Consider the following 19143-nt stretch of genomic DNA (forward strand, 5'->3'; position numbering starts at 1 on the left):
CACTGAGCCCTCGTGGTGTTGTGTCACACCGTGTGCCTCCACGGCCTCGTGTGGCAGCAGGGAAAATAAGAACTGCCTTCATAACTTTGCCCCAAGACCAAGAAGAGCAAGACACTCTGGATACATTCAACTTACATTCATTCTAGTTCACACAAATATCCTTTTGATTCTTCAATTCTGCTGCCTTACCAGCTTCCCATGCAAACACCAGCAGGTGAAGGAATGAGTGAATAAGTGGATGCATGGGTGGATACGTGAATAAGAATGCTAGGGACAGAGTGTCCCTGCTTAAAAAACTTTGCTCTAGAAGCTTCTGGGCATGCTTATCTTACTGCATCCTATGAACAATCATAAAAGGTATTATTACACTCTTTTTTTTTTTTTATTTTTAGAAGGAGCCGAGATTCAATAGAACGAAAAAGGGATACATCATCACAAACACAGTATGGGTGGATCCCCATTGTTTCATTCTCTGGTTATCATCTGCCTTTCCTGGTCAGGTAGCCCCTTGCCTCGTGCCTCCCCCGCTCTCTCTAGCTGCGGGATATTCACTGTGCAGCAATAAGAAAGTATAAAGCTGCTGATGAGATCACAGTCAAACCTTCCAGTGAGGGAAGCATAGAACACATACTAAAAAGATTTTTTCTAGGGGCACCCCGGTGGCTCAGTCGGTTAAGTGTCCGACTTTTGATTTCGGCTCAGGTCATGATCCCAGGGTCATGAGACTGAGCCCCATATCGGGCTCAGCACTGATTGCAGGCTGCTTAAGATTCTCTTTCCTTCTGCCCCTTCCTGCCATGCATTCTCTCTCTCTAAAAAAAATACATAAAACTTAAAAAAAAAATTTTTTTTTCTAGGTTTAAATTTACTTCTCTGTTAAGAAATTACAAATTTTCTGGAAGAAGCATTGGGTATGTGTGTGTGTGGGGGGGGGGGAGTTATAATATAAGCCTTTTATGTGTGGCTTGTATATTATAATTATTCTAAAAAGTGGGGTGACCTTTCTGGCAGCCGTGAGGCTGCCCACCACCAACAGAAGCATAAGCAATAATACCTGGCTGTAGTTGAGGATCTTGAAGACAGACTCTGAGACGAAGAGTATCTTCCCTCGGTCACATCCTACGACAAACAAAAATCCATCTGCTGCCTAATCAGGAGAAATGGATAATCAATTTACCGCACTTTAGGAAACACGGTTTGTAATCACTCTGATAGCAACTAAGGATTTGTCTGCTAAGTATCCAAAGCACAGAACTGTACTCATCGAGTTTCACAAGCATCCTGAGCCCAGGACGCTCAAAAGGAACGCCTCATGAGAAGAAGAAGATTCTCTCAAAGGCAGGTATGGACATTCGGATCATCATCGTCGTCGTCGTCATACGGGTGACGGTCCAACGGAAGCAATTTCAGTTACAACACTGAATTCATTTTAAGAATTTTCCTTGGAGTATATCAAGGTCTGGAAATGTCCTGTTTTATTTTGTTACTTGTAACTATGTAGAATCATAGAATCTGAGATCGAAAGGAGCCCTTACATCAAAACCCCCTCCCGATATCCCGGCCACCCTGGCCCTCAGCCTGAACACTGCCATTTACGGAGCGCTCTCTCCGATGGTTCTCAACAGCTGGAGCGGCGCGTTGTGTGTTTGTGCTGCTGCTGTTTTCGCGCTGATGGCCTGGGGTGGGGCTGGGTCAGGAGTATTGTTCTCACCCCCACCCCAAATGATTCTAATGTACACAGGATGGAGAACTACTGCTCTCAAAGATCATTTCTGGATCCGGGGCTGGGCTGCCTACATCCTAAGTGAGGCAAGCAAAGCAAAGCAAAACTTTCCCCTCCGTTCTCTTTCCTTCTCCTTCACTTTAAATGCAGGTAAAACATCTCAAGTCCCAGGAAAGGCAGATACGGAGACAGGATGCTATTTGTTAGACTGAAGCGGATAAATACCAAAGCTGCAGAGTCTGAGAGCTGCAGCTCGTGGGGTCTAGGTGCACGTGAACCCTACACCCAGGGCTCTGAGGACGGACAACCGCTCGGCTCCAGCCGGGGGCCTCCCAGGGATGCGGAGGGTGCTCCACGCTCGGTCACGTGCTTGCTTTCAGGGTCAGCAAACACAGTTCTAATCTTGCTTTATTCACCAGTCCTCAGTCTGTTCTTTGGAAAAATCTAGAGAAACCCAATTCCCTTTTCCACAGAGGGGCCTCTGGGGATGTAATTTAATTCAAAGAACTAAGAAATGAATTCGTGTGCCAGAGGCAAAATAATGGCACAGGCACCTGTGCAGACAGGAAAGCAGTAGGAGGGGAACCACTGCCGCTGAGAAGGCGCCAGGCCCCTCAGCCAGAAGGGAGCTGGGGCCGCTCCCTCCCTAAGCTGGCCCCCTAAGCTGGCACAGGGCAGGGGAGGACAGTGGAGAGGAAGAGACTTTCCAAGCACCATCTGCTGGAAGCCTCGTTCTGTCAAAAAATAGGGTATTAATAACTTGCGCACCACCTTGCAGACAGTCTCACATCTAACACGAGAAGTGTCTTGAGGCTTTCGTTGGTGCAGGGAAGCAGCACAAAAGGTAGGTGACTCGGAAGAGGTGCCTGCGACATCCTGGAGGGAATGCTGAACCCCTGATGGGAACAAAGTGGGTTGCAACCCATCCAGGGCGAGAGAGTGAGCTCCCGTCAGCCTATAGGGAAGGCTCCAAACATCCTGACTCTGTTTCCCCCGGGCAGATAAACACCACCAGGTGAAGGAGCCAGGGCCTAGGGGCCACCTGACAAGTGGAGATGGGTGGGGTGCCGTGGGCACACGGCGCCGCAGAAGACAGGGCAGGCTCCCTGGCGAGGGAGGACGGGGTTAGCGGGGGAGGCAGGCCAAAGCTCTGGGGGCGCCTGCCTAGTTTTCAGAACACGGGAGGTGGAGCACCCAGGCTGGCCCTGACACGCCACTTGCCAAAGCCATTTGAAAGCTCTTGGTGGAGAAGTCAGACCTGCACTGGTGAGGAAAAGCACAAGTCCAGTTCCCACTGCCCACCCCTCCAACACCACCTGAGCGGCCCCCGCCGTCTGTGCACAAAAGTTCTGGGAAGTGGGCTCCCGGAATGGCAAGGGATTAGATGGTGCCTCATGGCCACAGGCAGGTGCCGGGGGTGGGGCGGGGGGCAGAGAGGTTTCATCGGGGGAGACCCAGCACCACTGATGCTGCAGGATGCAGAAGCACAGGAAAGGCAAGCCTGAGATGAAGTATTTAGCTTAAACGGCATGAAAATCCTTGGTCCATACCCTGGCAAGTGTGGGCATGTGACAGGAAATTCAGAAAAGTAGGAGCAAGTTATTAAGCATTTGCTGTTGCAAAGGGAGCTTCTTTATATATTACATGTAGATCTATAAAGATACATACAGAGAGAAACCTATAGAGAACACGGGCTTCGTACACTTTATAGGTGTTCAAAACCAAACCCGTTTGTGTATATACACACATTCATTTTTTTTCCCTAAAGACATCCAATCAGCAGTACGGCAATCAGGCCCCGCCCCGGGATTGCGGGGCCCAGTGCAGAATGGATATGCAGAGGCCCTGGTTCAAAAGTCAGGATCTTCCAGACAGCAAGAGCAGGACATTAAAACAAGCGCTGGGCCCTGTGTGGCTGCGTAGGGTGCGTGCCCATGAAGCCAGCCCTGGTGGTTTCTCCAGAGCTGCTGCCGACACAGTTAGTAGCTTAACTGCAGCAGGTCCTCCCTGAGGACCGGGCCAGCCTTATGAAAGGAGGATGGAGAGGGCAGTGCAGAGCTGCGTCAGAGTAACTGTGCCCTGGCAGAGGTGGCCCAAGGACCATCCCAAACTTGCTGGGACACCCCCCCCCCCGCCCCCAACGTGTTTATTGTGGACTTGGATTTTCCAAGGGCCGTGCATACAGAACTAAGTCTCAAAAACGAAAGACACACCAGGCCTGCCTGTGGGATCTACCTATCGCAAGCAGCTTCGAAGGATCACTAATGACCACCTGGAACATAGGGCCACCCAATAAATAGACTTTGGTAGAAACAGAAGTTCAAAAAACCCAAGTGCACCTATACAGGATGGACAAAACCTGACCTAACAATAATCCATGTACAGGAATGGGAGGGATGGTATCACAGTGGCCCAAAACGTGGCACTAATAGGATGGCTTCTGTGGCAAGGAAGGCACCAGGCCCATGCCATCCCAGGCCAACCAGACCACAGCTGACGCTCTGTACTGGGTGGTGAGAGCCACTTTCGGAGGAAAATCTAGCAAATGGCTGTGGCTCTGGAAAGTGTGTGTGGCAAATGCTGATGGGGGACCCTCGCCTGCCTCTACTATGATGGCGGGAAAAATCTAAATCCTTGCCCTGAAGCTAGGGGTCATCAGGTAACATCTTCTGGAGAAGCTGACATCTACAATCGGGCTTTCAGGAAGGCACAGCTTTTCTTGAGAAGAGGGACAGCTGGGCTAGACACTGCGCTGCCCCTTGTGTCTGGCTGGCGTGGCTACACTGAGGAAGCAAGCTGTACACTAGCTCAGCAGGACTGTTCTCGAAGACAGGAAGAGCCTGGTTCTGGCCGCCCTCACGGAGACACCACCCCCTCATGGCCTACCCCAGGACCAGCTATATTTGGGAAACAAAACCCCATTTGTTCATCAGGTCATCTGTTCCTTGCAGCTGAAAGCTTTCCAATTAAGATAACACGCGAGGCAGGGATGGGTAGAGAATGCTGGAGTGAGCACACAGGCCAGACGTACAGAGGACCGGAAGCCCGGCAGAGCTGAAAGTCAGGGTGACAACAGAGTGGGCCTGGTGTCCCAAGGCCTGGCAAATGTCTGCTCAAGAGAGGTGCCCAGATACTGTAGGAGCTTAGCAAGCAAGGTCCACCCTGGCTGTGGGGGGAAGGAGGCTGGTATAGTTCCCTTCAGTTAGGTTTTTCTGTTTTTCTTTTTATAGTTTACAAGAGGACAGGTTTCTGAATCCTGTTTCTTTCCCTTCGATTTCCAAGTTGATCTCACTCTACCCAGAGGCAGACCCAATCCCACACGGAAGCCAAGTTTGCATGGCGCCACCTCGACGGCCTCTCCGCAGAGAGGAGCAAGATGAAGTGAGCGCTACGGCCAGGAGGGGAGAGCCTCGCGTCCCCCATTTCTTTTCCTCCTTGGCAAGAGGAGTCTTTGGAAGCTTTGTTGCTTTGATGGGGTTTTGGCGGAAGAGTAGATGTGGATGTTTTTGCGCCAGCGGTTAAGTGAGAAGACGACAAATGCTCAATTATCGGTGTCCATCCTTTTCTAAAGCCTTCATGCGGGAATGGGATTCTTCACTACCTATTTTTGACAAAATCCTGCATCCTTCTATTTAAAAACCACAGTAGCCTGGGCCTTCCATTTTTGTCTAAGCAAGCGTGGAAGGGGAGGAGGAAGACCTCAGGGAAAGAATGTGAAGACTGTCCAGACAGACAGAGGTGGAGACCCAAAAGACGAGGGGCCTCAGAAGGTCCAAAGGTTAGACATCAAATTCCCACAGGCTGGTACCTCACCCAGAAATTCATAAAAGTGTGTACAAAACAAGCTCGTAATTGCGACATACCCTGAGAATGAGGTGTTTCAATTCATCATCTGACAGGAAAGTCGGCTTATAATTTGCTTCTGTGTATGGATTGGTGGCACCTTAGGGAGAAGAAAAGAGAAAGAGTTGGTCCACTTTCTATTCAGGTAACGTCTCATTCCACTTCACCGCCTCCACCCTTCCAGATGCGGCCTGGCCCCTGCCACCTGGAACTTCAATCTTACTTTCTTTTTCCTTAACAGAGACAGGGCTAGATCAGGCCTCGGACAGAAGCCATTGAAAAAACAACACTGTTGCCCACAGGGGACCTAGCGAGTTTGCTCTGGCCACTGGAGGGGAGCCAAGAGGTAATAGACAGAAGGAAAAATCTGTTTCAAAGAGAGAAGGCAGCACCGGAAGCCAAGCGGCAGAGGGTCCTGGGAGGATTCCCTCCTTCCAAGATTGACATTAAATGGTTGACCAGCAGTCCCTCAAATCGTCACGCTGAGCCTTCCTGGGAAATCATCCAGGCTGCCAGGCCCTGAGTAAATAAATACATTGTAGACGGCGTTTGGTGGGAGTGCTTCTTCATCGGGCGAGGCAAATGAGCTTGGCAACCCAGAGAAATGCATCACTTAAGTGACTACAGCTCTGGGTCCTCGGGCTGAGAGGGGACAAGATGCTTAAAAGGCCGTCAGTCTGGCATCGCATCGGAGAACAGTAAGAGAAAAATGCCAGCAGCAAATGACCTGGAATCCGCAAAAACAGAACAGTGAAGAAATAAAACAGAAAAGGTCCATGATTCACAGCACACGGGGAAGGAGGGTGACAGATGTGCCTGGGACTTTCACATCAACTAACCAGGCACAGGCTGAGCCACATCCCGGCTTTTTATGACTCGAGATGTGTCACTCGTTTCCTTCCAACTTAATAAAAGTTAGCTTGTAATAACCTAATCTCTATCACCTTCACTAAGAGGAAATTCTAGTGGACACGACGCAGACAGGTCTGAATGGGGATCGCAAGTCAGACAAAACCGGCGACTGTGCCCTTCTGGTGGCTTTGTGGAAACACGAAGACACAATCCTTGTAGCACGCGGGTCAGAGGTCTGAGTGGACTGAGCACCCACTTTCCAGTTCCCTCCGAGGGTCCGAGGCCCCACCGGAGCGCCACTTCCACCTTCCTGCCCCGCGTGCTCGCCCGCCCCGTGCTCGGAGAGGAAGGAAGACGCTGCCTCCCTCGTGAAGACTCTATCTGGTTTGGGAATGTTCCAGGAACATGAAAATACCATCAGTGTTCATCCCTGACAGTAAAATGCAGCAAGAACCATCAGCCGGTGACTCACTCCTTAAAGGAGCCATGGTGAATTTTCCTCTGAAGGACAGGAAGGGACCCCCCCACCGGCATCCCTAGGTGCACCCGTCCTTCTGACAGCCGGCACCCAGGCCACCCTACATGCAAGATGTGTGGCCCCCTCGGCTACACACGGCACCCGAGGATCACAGGCACGTGCAGACACGGGCATGCATCGCAGCCTCTACCCCCTGGGCGGGAGGAACGGCTGCAAAACCCCAACCGGACCCCATGTAAGCTCAGTGATCACCCCACGTGGCACCAGGCCTGTTGCTCAAGGCTGCACATTTGTCAACTGACACACACTGTACTGGGGACTCAGGCACAACTGAGGCGAGGGAGGCAACATGTGCGGACAAGGTCACAAAGAAGATGAAGCCCGAGGTCTCACCTCGTAACGTCTTCATGTGCTGAACGGCCATCCTCAGCACGGTAAGCTTATCTAACTTCCTGGACATGGCGTTGCACGTGGGCACCAGGGAAGCCAACTCATCAATGAAACTGTTCATTTTATCCCGACGCCTCTTCTCAATCTGACTGTGAGCTTCCCTGCACAAGGGGAAAAACGATTTCTATAAAATGAGGCCGAGCCTCAGGGAAACGACGACAAAAATAAGCCGTAACTGGTTTTGACATTTCCCCTGACAGGCCACCTTTACAACGTGCACCAGGTTTTGAACTAGACTTTTTGACTAGTCACCAAAATAGTGGCCTCCCTGCCAGAGGTCACTACTGGGGTTTTGTAGGCCTCCCTCATACTTAGCATGAAGGAGAAATAGGACAAAACAAAAACAAAAACAAAAAACAACCAAAACTGTCTGCTCAGAGCAAACTGGATGGCTGATTTCTCATTTCTTTTCCTCTCAGCCTCTGTAAGGTTGCATTTTAAGGTAAGCATGAAAGGAAAGAGAAGGGAGGTGGGGTCTGCAAAGAGTGAAGCTTCTGGAATGGCCACTGGGCGGATCCTGTGATCCCGAAGTGGTCTCTGAGGTTGTGAGGAGCCCGCGGTGCACCTGTCAGAGACTCCCTGACTGAGTCACTAGGTAACCAATGCCGCCATCTTTGGACCAACCGCGACCCCACCAAGATATAGCAGACGCTGCATCTGTCCCCGAGAGCTTCCTCTGAAAAATGAGCTTCCTCTGAAGAATGTTCTACTCTTCCCTCCCCGGCGTGGCCACGCAGCAAGGCAGGAGGGTGCTTCCACAGGTACGCACTCTCCCCGACTACTTTGTACCTGCCACTGTGATTGTCCCTATGGAGGTGCATCACCCTTGGAAACGCAGTTTGCTGCCATAGCAACAGAGCCACCAAGCAGGACCCCCCACCAAGGCTAGGCTGTGCAGGAGGGGGAAGCCAGGAGTCTCAGGTCAGTCAAATTCTATGGCATGACAGCCTCAGAGGGCCCTGGAGCTAATGGCAGGAGCGCAGAAGACCCACGTGGATGGGGGCAGCACATGTGGCTGGAGGCAGGAAGGACCGAGTCAGAGAATCTACTCAAAGGAGCCCCCATGTCCGGCCTCACAGTGCAGGGAGGGCCACTTTGAGAGGGGAGGCCCAGCCCAAGCACGAGTCACTGAGCCAGGTCTCCTCTGGGGGCCCTCGAGTCAGGAAGCAGCAACCTGCTGAAGACAGCTGGGGTAAAGCTTCAGCCTTGAAGGACTTCCTGCTACTCCAAGGGCCCCTTCAGGTTTAATGGGCTTAGACAGCCAAGAGCGAAGGCCACTCCAGTGTGGAGGGGACAAGGGGCAGGCGGCCACCTCAAGCGAAGGCCCTCAACCCCTTCCCCATCCCCGAAAGGATGCTCAGACCAGCAGGGACCAGACACAGAGCCACCTCAGCCGTGCTCTCAACACCCAGAGCCAGGACGGTTTAGAGACAGGCCCGCCCTTACCTTGCATTTTTGATCCTTCCTTGGTGCTCTGTGTAGTCTAACCTGGAAGGGAAGAAAAAAAAAAAAGCAAAAGATAAAACACGATCCCTAGGAGACTAATGGCCAAGTTACACAGCTCTCTTTTCTTCCCAGCTTCATTCATTTCCCGGCTTAATCCCTGTCCTCTCTCTCAACACACAAGGGCTCCTGCTGTTAGCTACGCCGGGGGCCAGGGGTGACCATCTTGAACTCCCCGGCTCACAGCCTCCCTCTTATCCCCAGTCAAGGACATGGGTGAGATCTGCGCCAACTAACAGAACACGTAATTATGCAAGGAAAACCACTAGCAGGATGAAGGTCACGACTGGGTTCATGGTACCTTCCGTGAGGGTCGTCTTTGTCTGTGTCCATGCTTTCTCTGAAAAAAACAAGAGAGAACGTGAGTTTTTGCTAATCAAGACATACGAAGCAGCTTCTTACAACATGGAAGGCTCTCATTTATCCAGAAACCAAATAGTCAGAATGTTCAAATGGCCACAGTACTGATTATCGACACAGGATCGTCAGACACACACAGCTTGCACCTACTACGAAACTAGGACCGGGTTTCTGGATGACCAAACAAAAGCTACGTATGGTCATCCACAGAGCTTGCATGGTAATATTTTAGGCCATATTCTGAAGATCGGGAATACACAGCATTTATGGACATTCTTAATCAGAGTATCCAAATAACTAGAATACCTCATTGTTCCCATCATTCTGGATAAATGGAGTTTATTCATTTGCAGAACATACCAAGCCTCAAATATACCTGTGCATATTTGGTGGGGGGGTGGGGGGAGACGAATGTACCCACAGAGAAGCACTGAGCGGAGTCCTGAGGCAGCTTCTCAAAGGCACTGATACCCAGTGTTCTGGTTCTCAGCCAGGTGGGAACCTCCTCGGCCTAAGGAGCTGGGATCCAGGGCATGAGTGGGGCCAAGGGGCATGGAACCCTGTCAGGCCACAGAGCGTCCTGGGGTCACGGCAGGGATCTACCTCCCTTTTATAGACTCCAGAGGTCCCAGTTTCATGGCACTTTATGGTTCAACAGAAAACAGACTAGAATCCTCCAAGAAGGGGGTTCCAAATCTCCCTGGGGTCAGCCCACACCCTTCTCCAGCCCCTAAGCTTATCAGCAGGAGGGCCCTGACTGGCACCTGAGTCTTTCCTTCTTTTTTGTCTGGGAAGAACAGAGGGACATGGCCCTTCAAGCAATGGAGCCTCAAGGGCAAAAGCCACTTTTCTCAGGAGCACTAAATCACATCATGGGCATTCTGGGACAGTGGTTCCCAACCAGGAGCCCTTGGCTGCCTCACAGGCAGAGAACTTCTCCAGCTAGTCCTAAAGCACAGCAGAGAAACCATTCAGGCCACAGGGGAAAATGAAAGCTCTCCCTCCCCTTCTGTCTTGGCTCGTATCTGCTCACCAAGGCCTGGATCATCATCTCAGGTGAAGAGAGCTCCGCCTGACAGATCAGATACATTCAGCACATTAAGATGACCGGGAAGGGGGCTAGGGGTGCTTAATATGGTCTCCACAAATCACAGAAGATTTGCAAGGGGTCCATGAGGGAAACCTGGAGGTCTTGGGTGGGGACACAACAGGGGACCACAGGTTTAGATCGCAGAGGTCTTAGAAGGCACCGGTGACTCCACGAGAACTTGCTCAAGACAAGAGGTCTGTGGAAAAACTCCTGGCCTCCCTGTGGGGGATGGACTGGTCCAGAAGAACCCTCTCAGGCCTCACACCCACTCTCCATCCCCTGGGAGTCGCCTGCTCAATCATCTGGGGTCACTTACACATTAATCATAGCATCTCCTAGTGGGCATCTGACCTTCGGTCACTGTGCTCCCCAAATTCGACCTGTGAACTTCAGCAGAAAGGACATCTGCTGTGGGGGAGACACCTCCTTGGAGATTTTTCCCTCATTAAACAAAAGAAAACCTCTCCAGTGGACGTCGGGATAAGATTGCACGCAGTTGCCTCAACAAAACAAAACGTGCCTTAGAAGGTTCTCCGCATCGCCCTATCCCCTGGGTGTGTGTACAGATATACAAGAGTGGACTGTAAGTGGGAAAATTTACTTACTCAAAAGAAAAGTCATCAAGTCTAAAAAGAAACAAAAATACTATTTAATATAACAGGTACATAGTAATTGGAGTAATGTTTCAGGGTGGTGTCAATGCTCCTACGGTGCTTTGGGAGAGGACCTGCACTCACACCTGCCACAAACAATTAAGCAACCGAGGTCTTCCTCAGAGAGGCCTTCAGGCAAAGTTCTCTTTGAAACCACGAGGTTACACCCAGGACAAATTTGCACTGGGCTAAGCCAGCTGGCTCAAGGGAGCCAAGGAGGACAAAGGAAACGGTAAAAGGTAGACCTTGGCTTTAGGGCTCTTCCTTTTCCCCTGATGTGGGACAATTTGGGGACAGGAGGCGGGATGTGGGTGCCTCAGCAGTGCTGGAGGCTCCATCCTGCTTGCAATCCAGTGGGGAGATAAAAACAACAACAACAATAGACCCCACTGTATGGCCGCCTAGACTTGTAGCTTTCATTTCCAGCCCTTTCCACAAAGAGGACCCCTTCTTCCAGGAGGAACAGGAGCCAGCCCTTCAGCATGCCAGGAGTAGACACCAAGTTCAGGCAGAGGAAGAGGAGCCCAGAAGGCCTTACTGGTAGTCGGTGGAGCTGCCTTTCCGCTTCCGGTTGCAATCCATGCCACTGGTGCCGAGGGGGCTGGAGAGGAGGTCGGTGGGGCCTGGGGACATGAAGTCACTGATTGTCGAAGAAATGTCCATTCTCTGGTCAGCCATTGGAGGTCTGCAACTGGCACAAGGAGGCACAGAGGTGATTTCTAGGCGCCCTTCTAACGTGGTGGAGAGCGGGGTACTGGGCTGTTGCGCCAACACGGCTCCCACCCAGCAGCAGGAGTAGGGACACCGCAGACTGGCGAGAACAGGATGTGCTTTAGGAGTTAGCATAGAGAACGGAGGTTGACCTGCTCATAGCTCTGATGAAGACACAAAGTTCAGAGCAACTGGGTGGCTTCTCCTGGGTGCCCGTGCTAGGGCATGCAAGAACGATTCCAGAACCCAAGGCTCTACGGACTTGGAGCCCAGTGCTCCTCCCATGAGGGGACCAGATATCCTCTGACAGCTCTCATTTTATTTTCTTGCAATCAATAAAATAAACACGATTCACTCGTTATCTTTGTATTTTTGTTACAACTCTTGTAAAAGTCATTGGAAAGCAGAAAATATCCTTTCTCCGGCCATGAGTCTCTCTTGGGAGCTGGGGAAGATATGGTCCCCCGTCTATCACGGGGCCGGGCAAAGTCTGTCCTGACTGCCCTGACCAGCCTTTGCCCCCAGCATCCCCTGCAAGGAAAACCTGCATGATGACACAAAGACAGTGCAGACAAATTTGCAAAACATTTTGAGAATCCACATTTTATAAGCGTGGGGTAAGTCGGCCCAAAAAAGAGGCTGATGAGTACCTTGCAAGGGACTCCAACTCCAAACCAAGTCGAAGAGGGAGGGCCCGTGCGCTGCCCACCCACACGGGGGTCCCAGCTCCACACCAGGTGACTGGGGCGGTCACTCCCTCTCCCTGGGCTCAAGTTTCTTCATCTGCAAAGCAAGAGGGGGCTGTGAGCTCATTTGCCTGATTTCTGTTCCACCCACAGATGAGTGCACCAGGTTAGGTGTGCGCCAACTTTTCACTTTCACAACCACAGCCAGAGGGAGCATCTTTGTGTTCTAACTCCAGGCACTTGAGCTATTATCTCTCCGTCTAAATGTCTAAAAGCAGGACAAAAGGGAACACACATAATATGTCTTGGTACATTCTGGAACACTGTGCTGCTGAAAAGCTCCAATAATTTCTATCCCCAGCAAGAGCTCCTGTCAATCTGAAGGAAAAAACAAAACCCATTGGTTTTTACTTGCATTTTTAAATGATTACGGATGGTGTCCCTATGTTTATAGACATGTGTCTGGTTTCCTTTCTGCCCACTCATGTCCTGTTTTCCTACCACGTTTTCTTCAGTATGGATGGGCCTCCTAACTCATGTTCACCTGGGCACCGGAACCTGGTGGCAGAGAAGCACACGGTGAACCGGCTGCTCTCCCTTCCCATCCACCGCCTCGCGCACCTCCAATGCCAGTGCTGCCCGCTGCTCCTTGGCTCCCCTGCTCCGTGGATTCCCCCATCTGCCACCAAGCACGTCATACCCTCTCTTTTCTCCTCAAGCCTCCAACAGCTCCCCATCCTCCCTCTAGCAGATACTTTGCTTTCTACTTCATGGAGAAAAGGGAGCGCATCCACTGGCCCACCTAGACGCTGCTGGTTAGGAGCCCCCACCCCCTCTCACTAGGGCAGATCATTGCCCCAGGATTCTCTCCCTGCCACGCACCCTGCACCATCCACTTTCCCCACCCTACTGGGTCACTCTCATTTGGATAAACACGAACAACAACCCTCATCTTGGGGAAAACACACAAGCTTTTCTGAACTCCATTCCCTTCTAGCTGGTACCCCCATTTTTCTGTTTCCAGTTCTTTTCCTCTTACTCTCTATAAAGCAACACAAATTGGGCTTTTGTCCCCATCATTCCGACAGAATAGCCCTGTTAGGTGCCCCAGTGGGCTCGTCATCGTCATTGCTAAGTCTGGTAGCTGGTTCTCCAACCTCCCTACCTGCCCCATCCTGACATCTGCTAGAGCTGATCTGTCCCTCCTCACTGTCTCTCAGCTCCGGAGAGGCCACCTCCTCATTGTCCCCTTCTATTTCAGTGGCCACCCATTCCTTGCGGGTCTCTTTTGTGGCTACTTCCTCCTCCCTCACCTCTACATGAGGGTCCTGCAGATGTCCTCAGACTTCCTCAGCCTATACCCACTCCCCAAGAGGTCTAATTTTGCTGCTTCAGATATGATCTATGCTATGAGAACTCCCAAATTTATCCCTCCAGCCTGGACTGCTCTTGAATTCCAAACTTACACGGCAAAGAGGCCTCCAACTGAAACATCCAAACCAAACCCCCTGGTTCTCCCCGAGCCAAGCCCCTTGGTGATGCTCACATCAGTAAGTGGTACTTCTGAATGCTCGGGCCCCAAACCTAGAAGTCATCCTGACTCCTTGCTTCCTTTTACAACCTGCACCCAACCTGTTAGAAAATCCCATCAGCTCCCACTTCTCTCCTTGCTCCTTTGTATTTCTGCTCAAATGTCACTTCAGCAGTGAAGCTTCTCTGAATATCCATATACTACAACACCCCACCAGGACCAATCATCCCTAACCACCCCCACCCGGCCTCATTTTTTTCCCATAGCCCCTAGCAATAATCTACTTCTTTATTTACTAGCTTCCTCTCCATTAGACCATTAGACTAGGAGCATCAGAAGAGCGGGCATTTTGTTCAGTTCACTACTTGCACCTTAGTGGCCTAGGACACTTTCTAGCATATGGTAAGTACCTAACAAATAGGTGTTGAATGAATACGTAAATTCGTATATTTGGGATATTCATTCCTTGTTTGTCACAGATGTCATAAATACCCACCCCCTTTTTGCCTTTTAACTTTGCTTACAGTATTTATAGGTGATACTAGAAGTGACATGTTTTTTCAAAGCCTTTTTGCACCCTAAATTATAAATATCCTCTTTACTAATATTTTTATGATTTACTTAGCTCCTAATCCATCTGGAAATTACTTCTGGTATACTACCTACGGTTGGAGGTACCTACCTATTGCCCTTCAGTGGACAGGTAACTGTGCCGACACCATTTACCAGACCAGACCATTTACCAATCATCTGAAATGCCACCTTTATGGATTTATGGTCTATTTGTAGACTTCCTCTTCTGGTCCTTGGATCTAGTTACTTCCAATCCAGTACCACACTATTTGATATTGTGGCCTCATAATACATTTCCACTATAGGGTAGAACAAACCCTCTTCCTCTTCAGACTTTTCATTTTCAGAAATTTCCAGGTTATTCCAGTGGATTCTTTGAGGAGCGTTCTATAATCATGTAATCACATCGAAGGCCCTGACAGGTGCTGCTAGGAGCTGTTATCACAGATATCAGGAGTACAGAGCCCGACCCTCGGGGTCTCAGTGAGCCTTTGGGCTGCCCAGCAGACACGGGGGTGCTACCTCTAGCCCCCACTCCCTCTTTTTGAGCAGCTGGACAGTTGCAGGAGGTGGACTACCCCAAGCTTCAGGGCTGCTGGGAGAAACCACACTTTCTGAAAGAAGAACTACCGTGGAGGCCGCCAACGATAGCAGGTGTGGGGGGCGGGGGGAGGGGGCTTGGGTGTGTGATTTTATTACCTGAAGTTATAGTTCTTAAAGCTCAGATCCACCCTGGGCGGAGCAAGGGGCCACGGGACTTATTGGTCACCTCAAAGCGAGTCTCATGTTTTGTAGTTTCCTTTCAAGCAGTCAACTTCTTCCAGAAACCTACAGCGGGGCCCACAAGGAAAGAAAACCCACACAGGTCACTTGGGGGAAGATACACCGCACAACCCACTGGCTCCGCTCAAGGCGGCCAGGCTGGTGGCTCACGTCCTCACCGCCGGCGCCCGCTCAGCTAACCTGCCAACACGTGGAGGAGCTCGCGGGAGGGCTTCTCTGTGGAAGACGCTGCTTTTTATTTATTTAATTAATTTACTTATTTTATTTTAAAAGATTTTATTTATTTATTCATGAGAGACACACAGAGAGAGGCAGAGACACAGGCAGAGGCAGGCTCCATGCAGGGAGCCCAACGTGGGACTCGATCCCGGGACTCCAGGGCCACACCCTGGGCTGAAGGCAGATGCTCAACCGCTGAGCCACCCGGGGATCCCAAGACACTGCTTTTTAAAGGACTAAACATGGATCCTTGGACGCGGCCTTAAGGGACAGAAGACAACTGGACTTTTCATTTCTCCTACTGGGTCAGGCAATAAGAATAATAGCACCCGCTTCTTGAGGGAGTGCTGGGTGTCAGGCACCTTCCCTACTGCAGGTCCCTACTGCTTCACGGCCTTGGGCCCGCACACAACTCTGGGAGGCAGATCCTCTGGTCTTCGCCTACAGGAGAGGACGGGGCAGAGAGAGACGAGGCAGAGAGAGGCTGTGGGGGACAGCAGGCGAGGTGACACGGCGGAGGCGCGGGGCCCCGGGACAGTGGACACTAAGCCACCGCACGCACGCGGCACCCGAGAGCAAGTGAGGCCTTTGGAGAGAAGGGCCCGGAAGCTCTGGGCACCCCGGGCACCCCGAGCTGCGGGCACGGTCGGCGGGAGAAGGCTCCGAGCCACGCGCGGCCTGCGGCCCGTCCCCCTCCCGCGCAGGACAGGGTCAGCTCCCGACAGCCGTGAACCTCCCTGAAGCAAAGGTCCCGGGGCTTCCTGCGGCCTCGGTGGACCTGCGGCTTCCCCACTGCGAGGCCTTCAAATGGACGTCCTGCCGACGCCCGCCCCTCTGCGGTCTGACTCCGGGAGCCAGTGTGGACACGGCCTTGGAGCCCTGCCCCCAAGCCCCCGGGCCGAGCTGCCCCGCCTCGGCCGGCCTCCCCACACTCGCCCCACACTCTTCTCCGGCACCCAACCGGGCAATCCAGGGCCCACGCGGGCGCCCTCTCCTCCCCTCCCCACCGGCCCTCTGTCCCCTGGCCACCGACTCCATCCAGGCTGCTCCGGTCGCACACAGGACACCCCCTCACTTAAACACTCCAGGGGCTTTACTGCTCTGCCCTGAGCCTTCCAGAAGCTCCCTGCCAGGACACACCAAGCCTCCAGGGTAGGCTGGCCCGCTTGCATCCTGCCCCGCCATCTGCTCCCCAAGGCTCTGGGCCACCGGGAAACGTAAGTTCTCAAGCACACGTGGCCTCAACTATGCCCACGCCGTTTGCAGGTGTGGCTCCCTTTACCCACTGGGCACCTGGTGAACTCCTGCTTTCCTTTCAAGTGCCCCCAGGTGGCAGCTCCTCAGAGAAGCCTTCCGGCTCTCCCCGTGCCGCTCTGACCCTTCTCTTGGCACCTGTGGCCCTCTGCCCCCGCCCCACGATCTCACTACTAGGGTGCTCCCACTACACCCCTCACTCTCTCTCCCCCATGGCTCCAAAATTTAGAGGAAGGCTCTCAGTGCCAGACGCCATGTAAAATTTATTATTTGGACCAATTGTCCCAATACTCAAATTTACTTTATAGACATAATGAATGCTAACATAAATCCTGGCACTCTATCTTACAAAACAAAAATCAGAAGGCCTTGGGGCACCTGGGTGGCTCAGCAGTTAAGCGTCTGCCTTCAGCTCAGCGTGTGATCCCCGGGGTCCCAGGATCGAGTCCCACATCGGGCTCCCTGCTCAGCGTGGAGCCTGATTCTCCCTGTGCCTGTGTCTCTGCCTCTCTCTGTGTCTTTCATGAATAAATAAATAAACTCTTTAAAAAAAAATCAGAAGGCCTTGCCGGGCTCTGGGCTCCCTGCTCAGCGCGGAGCCTGCTTCTCCCTCTGCCCCTCCCCCTCACTCGTGCTCTCTCAAATAAATATTTTTTTAATTAAAGATTTTATTTATTTATTCATGAGACACACACACACACACACACACACACAGACACACACACTGAGAGAGGGAGGTAGAGACGTAGGCAGAGGGAGAAGCAGGCTCCATGCAGGGAGCCCCAACGCAGGACTCGATCTCGGGACTCCAGGATCACGCCCTGGGCCGAAGGCGGCGCTAAACCACTGAGCCACCCAGGAATCCCCGTAAAATCTTTTTAATAAAAATCAGAAGGCCTTTCTTATACGCTTGGACAAAGTAAGGGAGCTGAATCAGCGGTGACAAGTATTTCTGGAAAACTGTTTTCTCTCCAAGACGGTGTTCTTAGACGTAAGACAATGAAACAACAAAAGAAAAACAACAAAAACCCCTCTCTTTCTGAGCTACTTCCCAAAGAGAACTGAGCCCAGGGAGGGGCTCCAAGAGGCCACAGGGAACTGGGAGAGTCGTCCTTGCCAAGGGGAGCTCAGGGCCAGCCCTGGTGCTGCCATCCGAGTGACACAGAGTGAAGACACTCCTGGGAGAGCCTGGCCCGTGGGCCTGGAATCGGGGGCCACAGGTGTGCCCACTTCTGAGCTGGAGCCTTCCAAAGGAGGGGGAGGCTCCCTGGATGTCAGAGGAAGCAAAGCACGAAGGGACTCATGCAGTGTGCCTGGGGAGGACTTGGTGGTACCCTCGGTGCCTCCACAGTCCCCTCGCGCTCCTTGGAGTTCAGGGAGAAGGATCTCAGGGGCTCACAGAGAAGATCGGGGCAGGGAGGCTAGACGAGAAGTCCCAGCCCGGGCTGCCCCTGCAGCTGAGAAGGCTGCGGATGTCACCCAAAGCACACACAGCTGCCCCTCTGAGCAGGGGCAGAGAAACGCACACGTGTCATCTACTGGGGGGTGACCACATAGAAGACCACCGATCGCAGACGAGCGTCTCTCTCTGCTTTCCCTCCTCCCTGAGCCAGCACCCCGGTTCAAACTGGTGGCTGCCCTCCCTGCGAGGACAAGTCTGCAGGACACCCCCCGGGGCCGGCCCGGCCAGGTGACTTCCTTGGACCGATGCCTGCGGGCCTGAGCGACAGCCTCGACTTTGGAACAGAACTTTTACCATGAGTTCCTTTGTGCCAAGACTGGCGATTTCCCGGCTGGAGGCTCCTTTCGCCAAGGTCCCGGATGGATGAGCAGCACCAGCGGGAGGAAGAAGCAACCCTTCGCTGCTGCAGGCGTGGAGGTGGAGAGCGTGTGTGTCAGCAGGGTGACCGGCCCTCGTCGCCTCAAACCTTCCCACTTCTGCACGGGAACCCCCAGACAACCCCTTAGTCCCAGACAGACGGGACGGTGGTCCCCTGGCTCCTGCCGCTGGCTCTATCCGTCGCCCTAAGCTGACCCCCACCGGCTGGACGGAGGAAGCGCAGACGGAGGCCCGGAGGCGGAGGGAAAGGGGATGTGTTCACCCTGGCCCAGCTTATCTTCACAATAACCTACTGTGATCACTATCCCAGTTTTCCAGGGAAGCACTGAGGAGGCAAAGCTGCGTGGCCCTAGATGACACAGCGAGTGGGCACGGGAACCCAACGTGTCTGGCTCCACGCTGGTCCCTTCTGCCTACCACACCGCTGCCAGTCCTGTCTCAGGCCCTCCCCAGCCCCCAGGGAAGGCAGGAGGGGGATGAGGAGCCCTCCCCTACCTGCCCCCCTCCTGTCCCTACCCTCGGCTGGGACAGCTGACGGAGTCCTGTGCAGACCACCTTGCGAAGCCCCAGATGGCCCTGGGGTGGTGGCTTTTG

General features: G+C 52.6%; 1 protein-coding gene across 16 annotated transcripts in view; it reads right to left on the minus strand.

Annotated features, from left to right (window-relative positions):
* BMAL1 (basic helix-loop-helix ARNT like 1) overlaps positions 1-19143 on the minus strand; it is a 102873-nt gene that overhangs the window by 20063 nt on the left and 63667 nt on the right. For 6 of the 16 annotated variants that reach the window (XM_077866409.1, XM_077866407.1, XM_077866406.1 and 3 more), the window contains 9 exons: positions 15153-15281; positions 12314-12446; positions 11491-11643; positions 10905-10925; positions 9151-9189; positions 8793-8834; positions 7290-7447; positions 5587-5666; positions 1055-1147 (listed from right to left, as the gene is read on the minus strand). In XM_077866409.1, the coding sequence (XP_077722535.1) occupies positions 1055-1147; positions 5587-5666; positions 7290-7447; positions 8793-8834; positions 9151-9189; positions 10905-10925; positions 11491-11630 (573 nt within the window). In that variant the 5' untranslated portion in view covers positions 11631-11643; positions 12314-12446; positions 15153-15281. Of the gene's footprint in view, positions 1-1054; positions 1148-5586; positions 5667-7289; positions 7448-8792; positions 8835-9150; positions 9190-10615; positions 10687-10904; positions 10926-11490; positions 11644-12313; positions 12447-15152; positions 15282-19143 lie in introns of those variants that run through there. The other 10 variants (XM_077866415.1, XM_077866410.1, XM_077866417.1 and 7 more) reach the window with 4 other exon arrangements.

Source organism: Canis aureus, chromosome 23 (genome assembly GCF_053574225.1).
Source record: "Canis aureus isolate CA01 chromosome 23, VMU_Caureus_v.1.0, whole genome shotgun sequence".
NCBI classification, from domain to species: domain Eukaryota; kingdom Metazoa; phylum Chordata; class Mammalia; order Carnivora; family Canidae; genus Canis; species Canis aureus.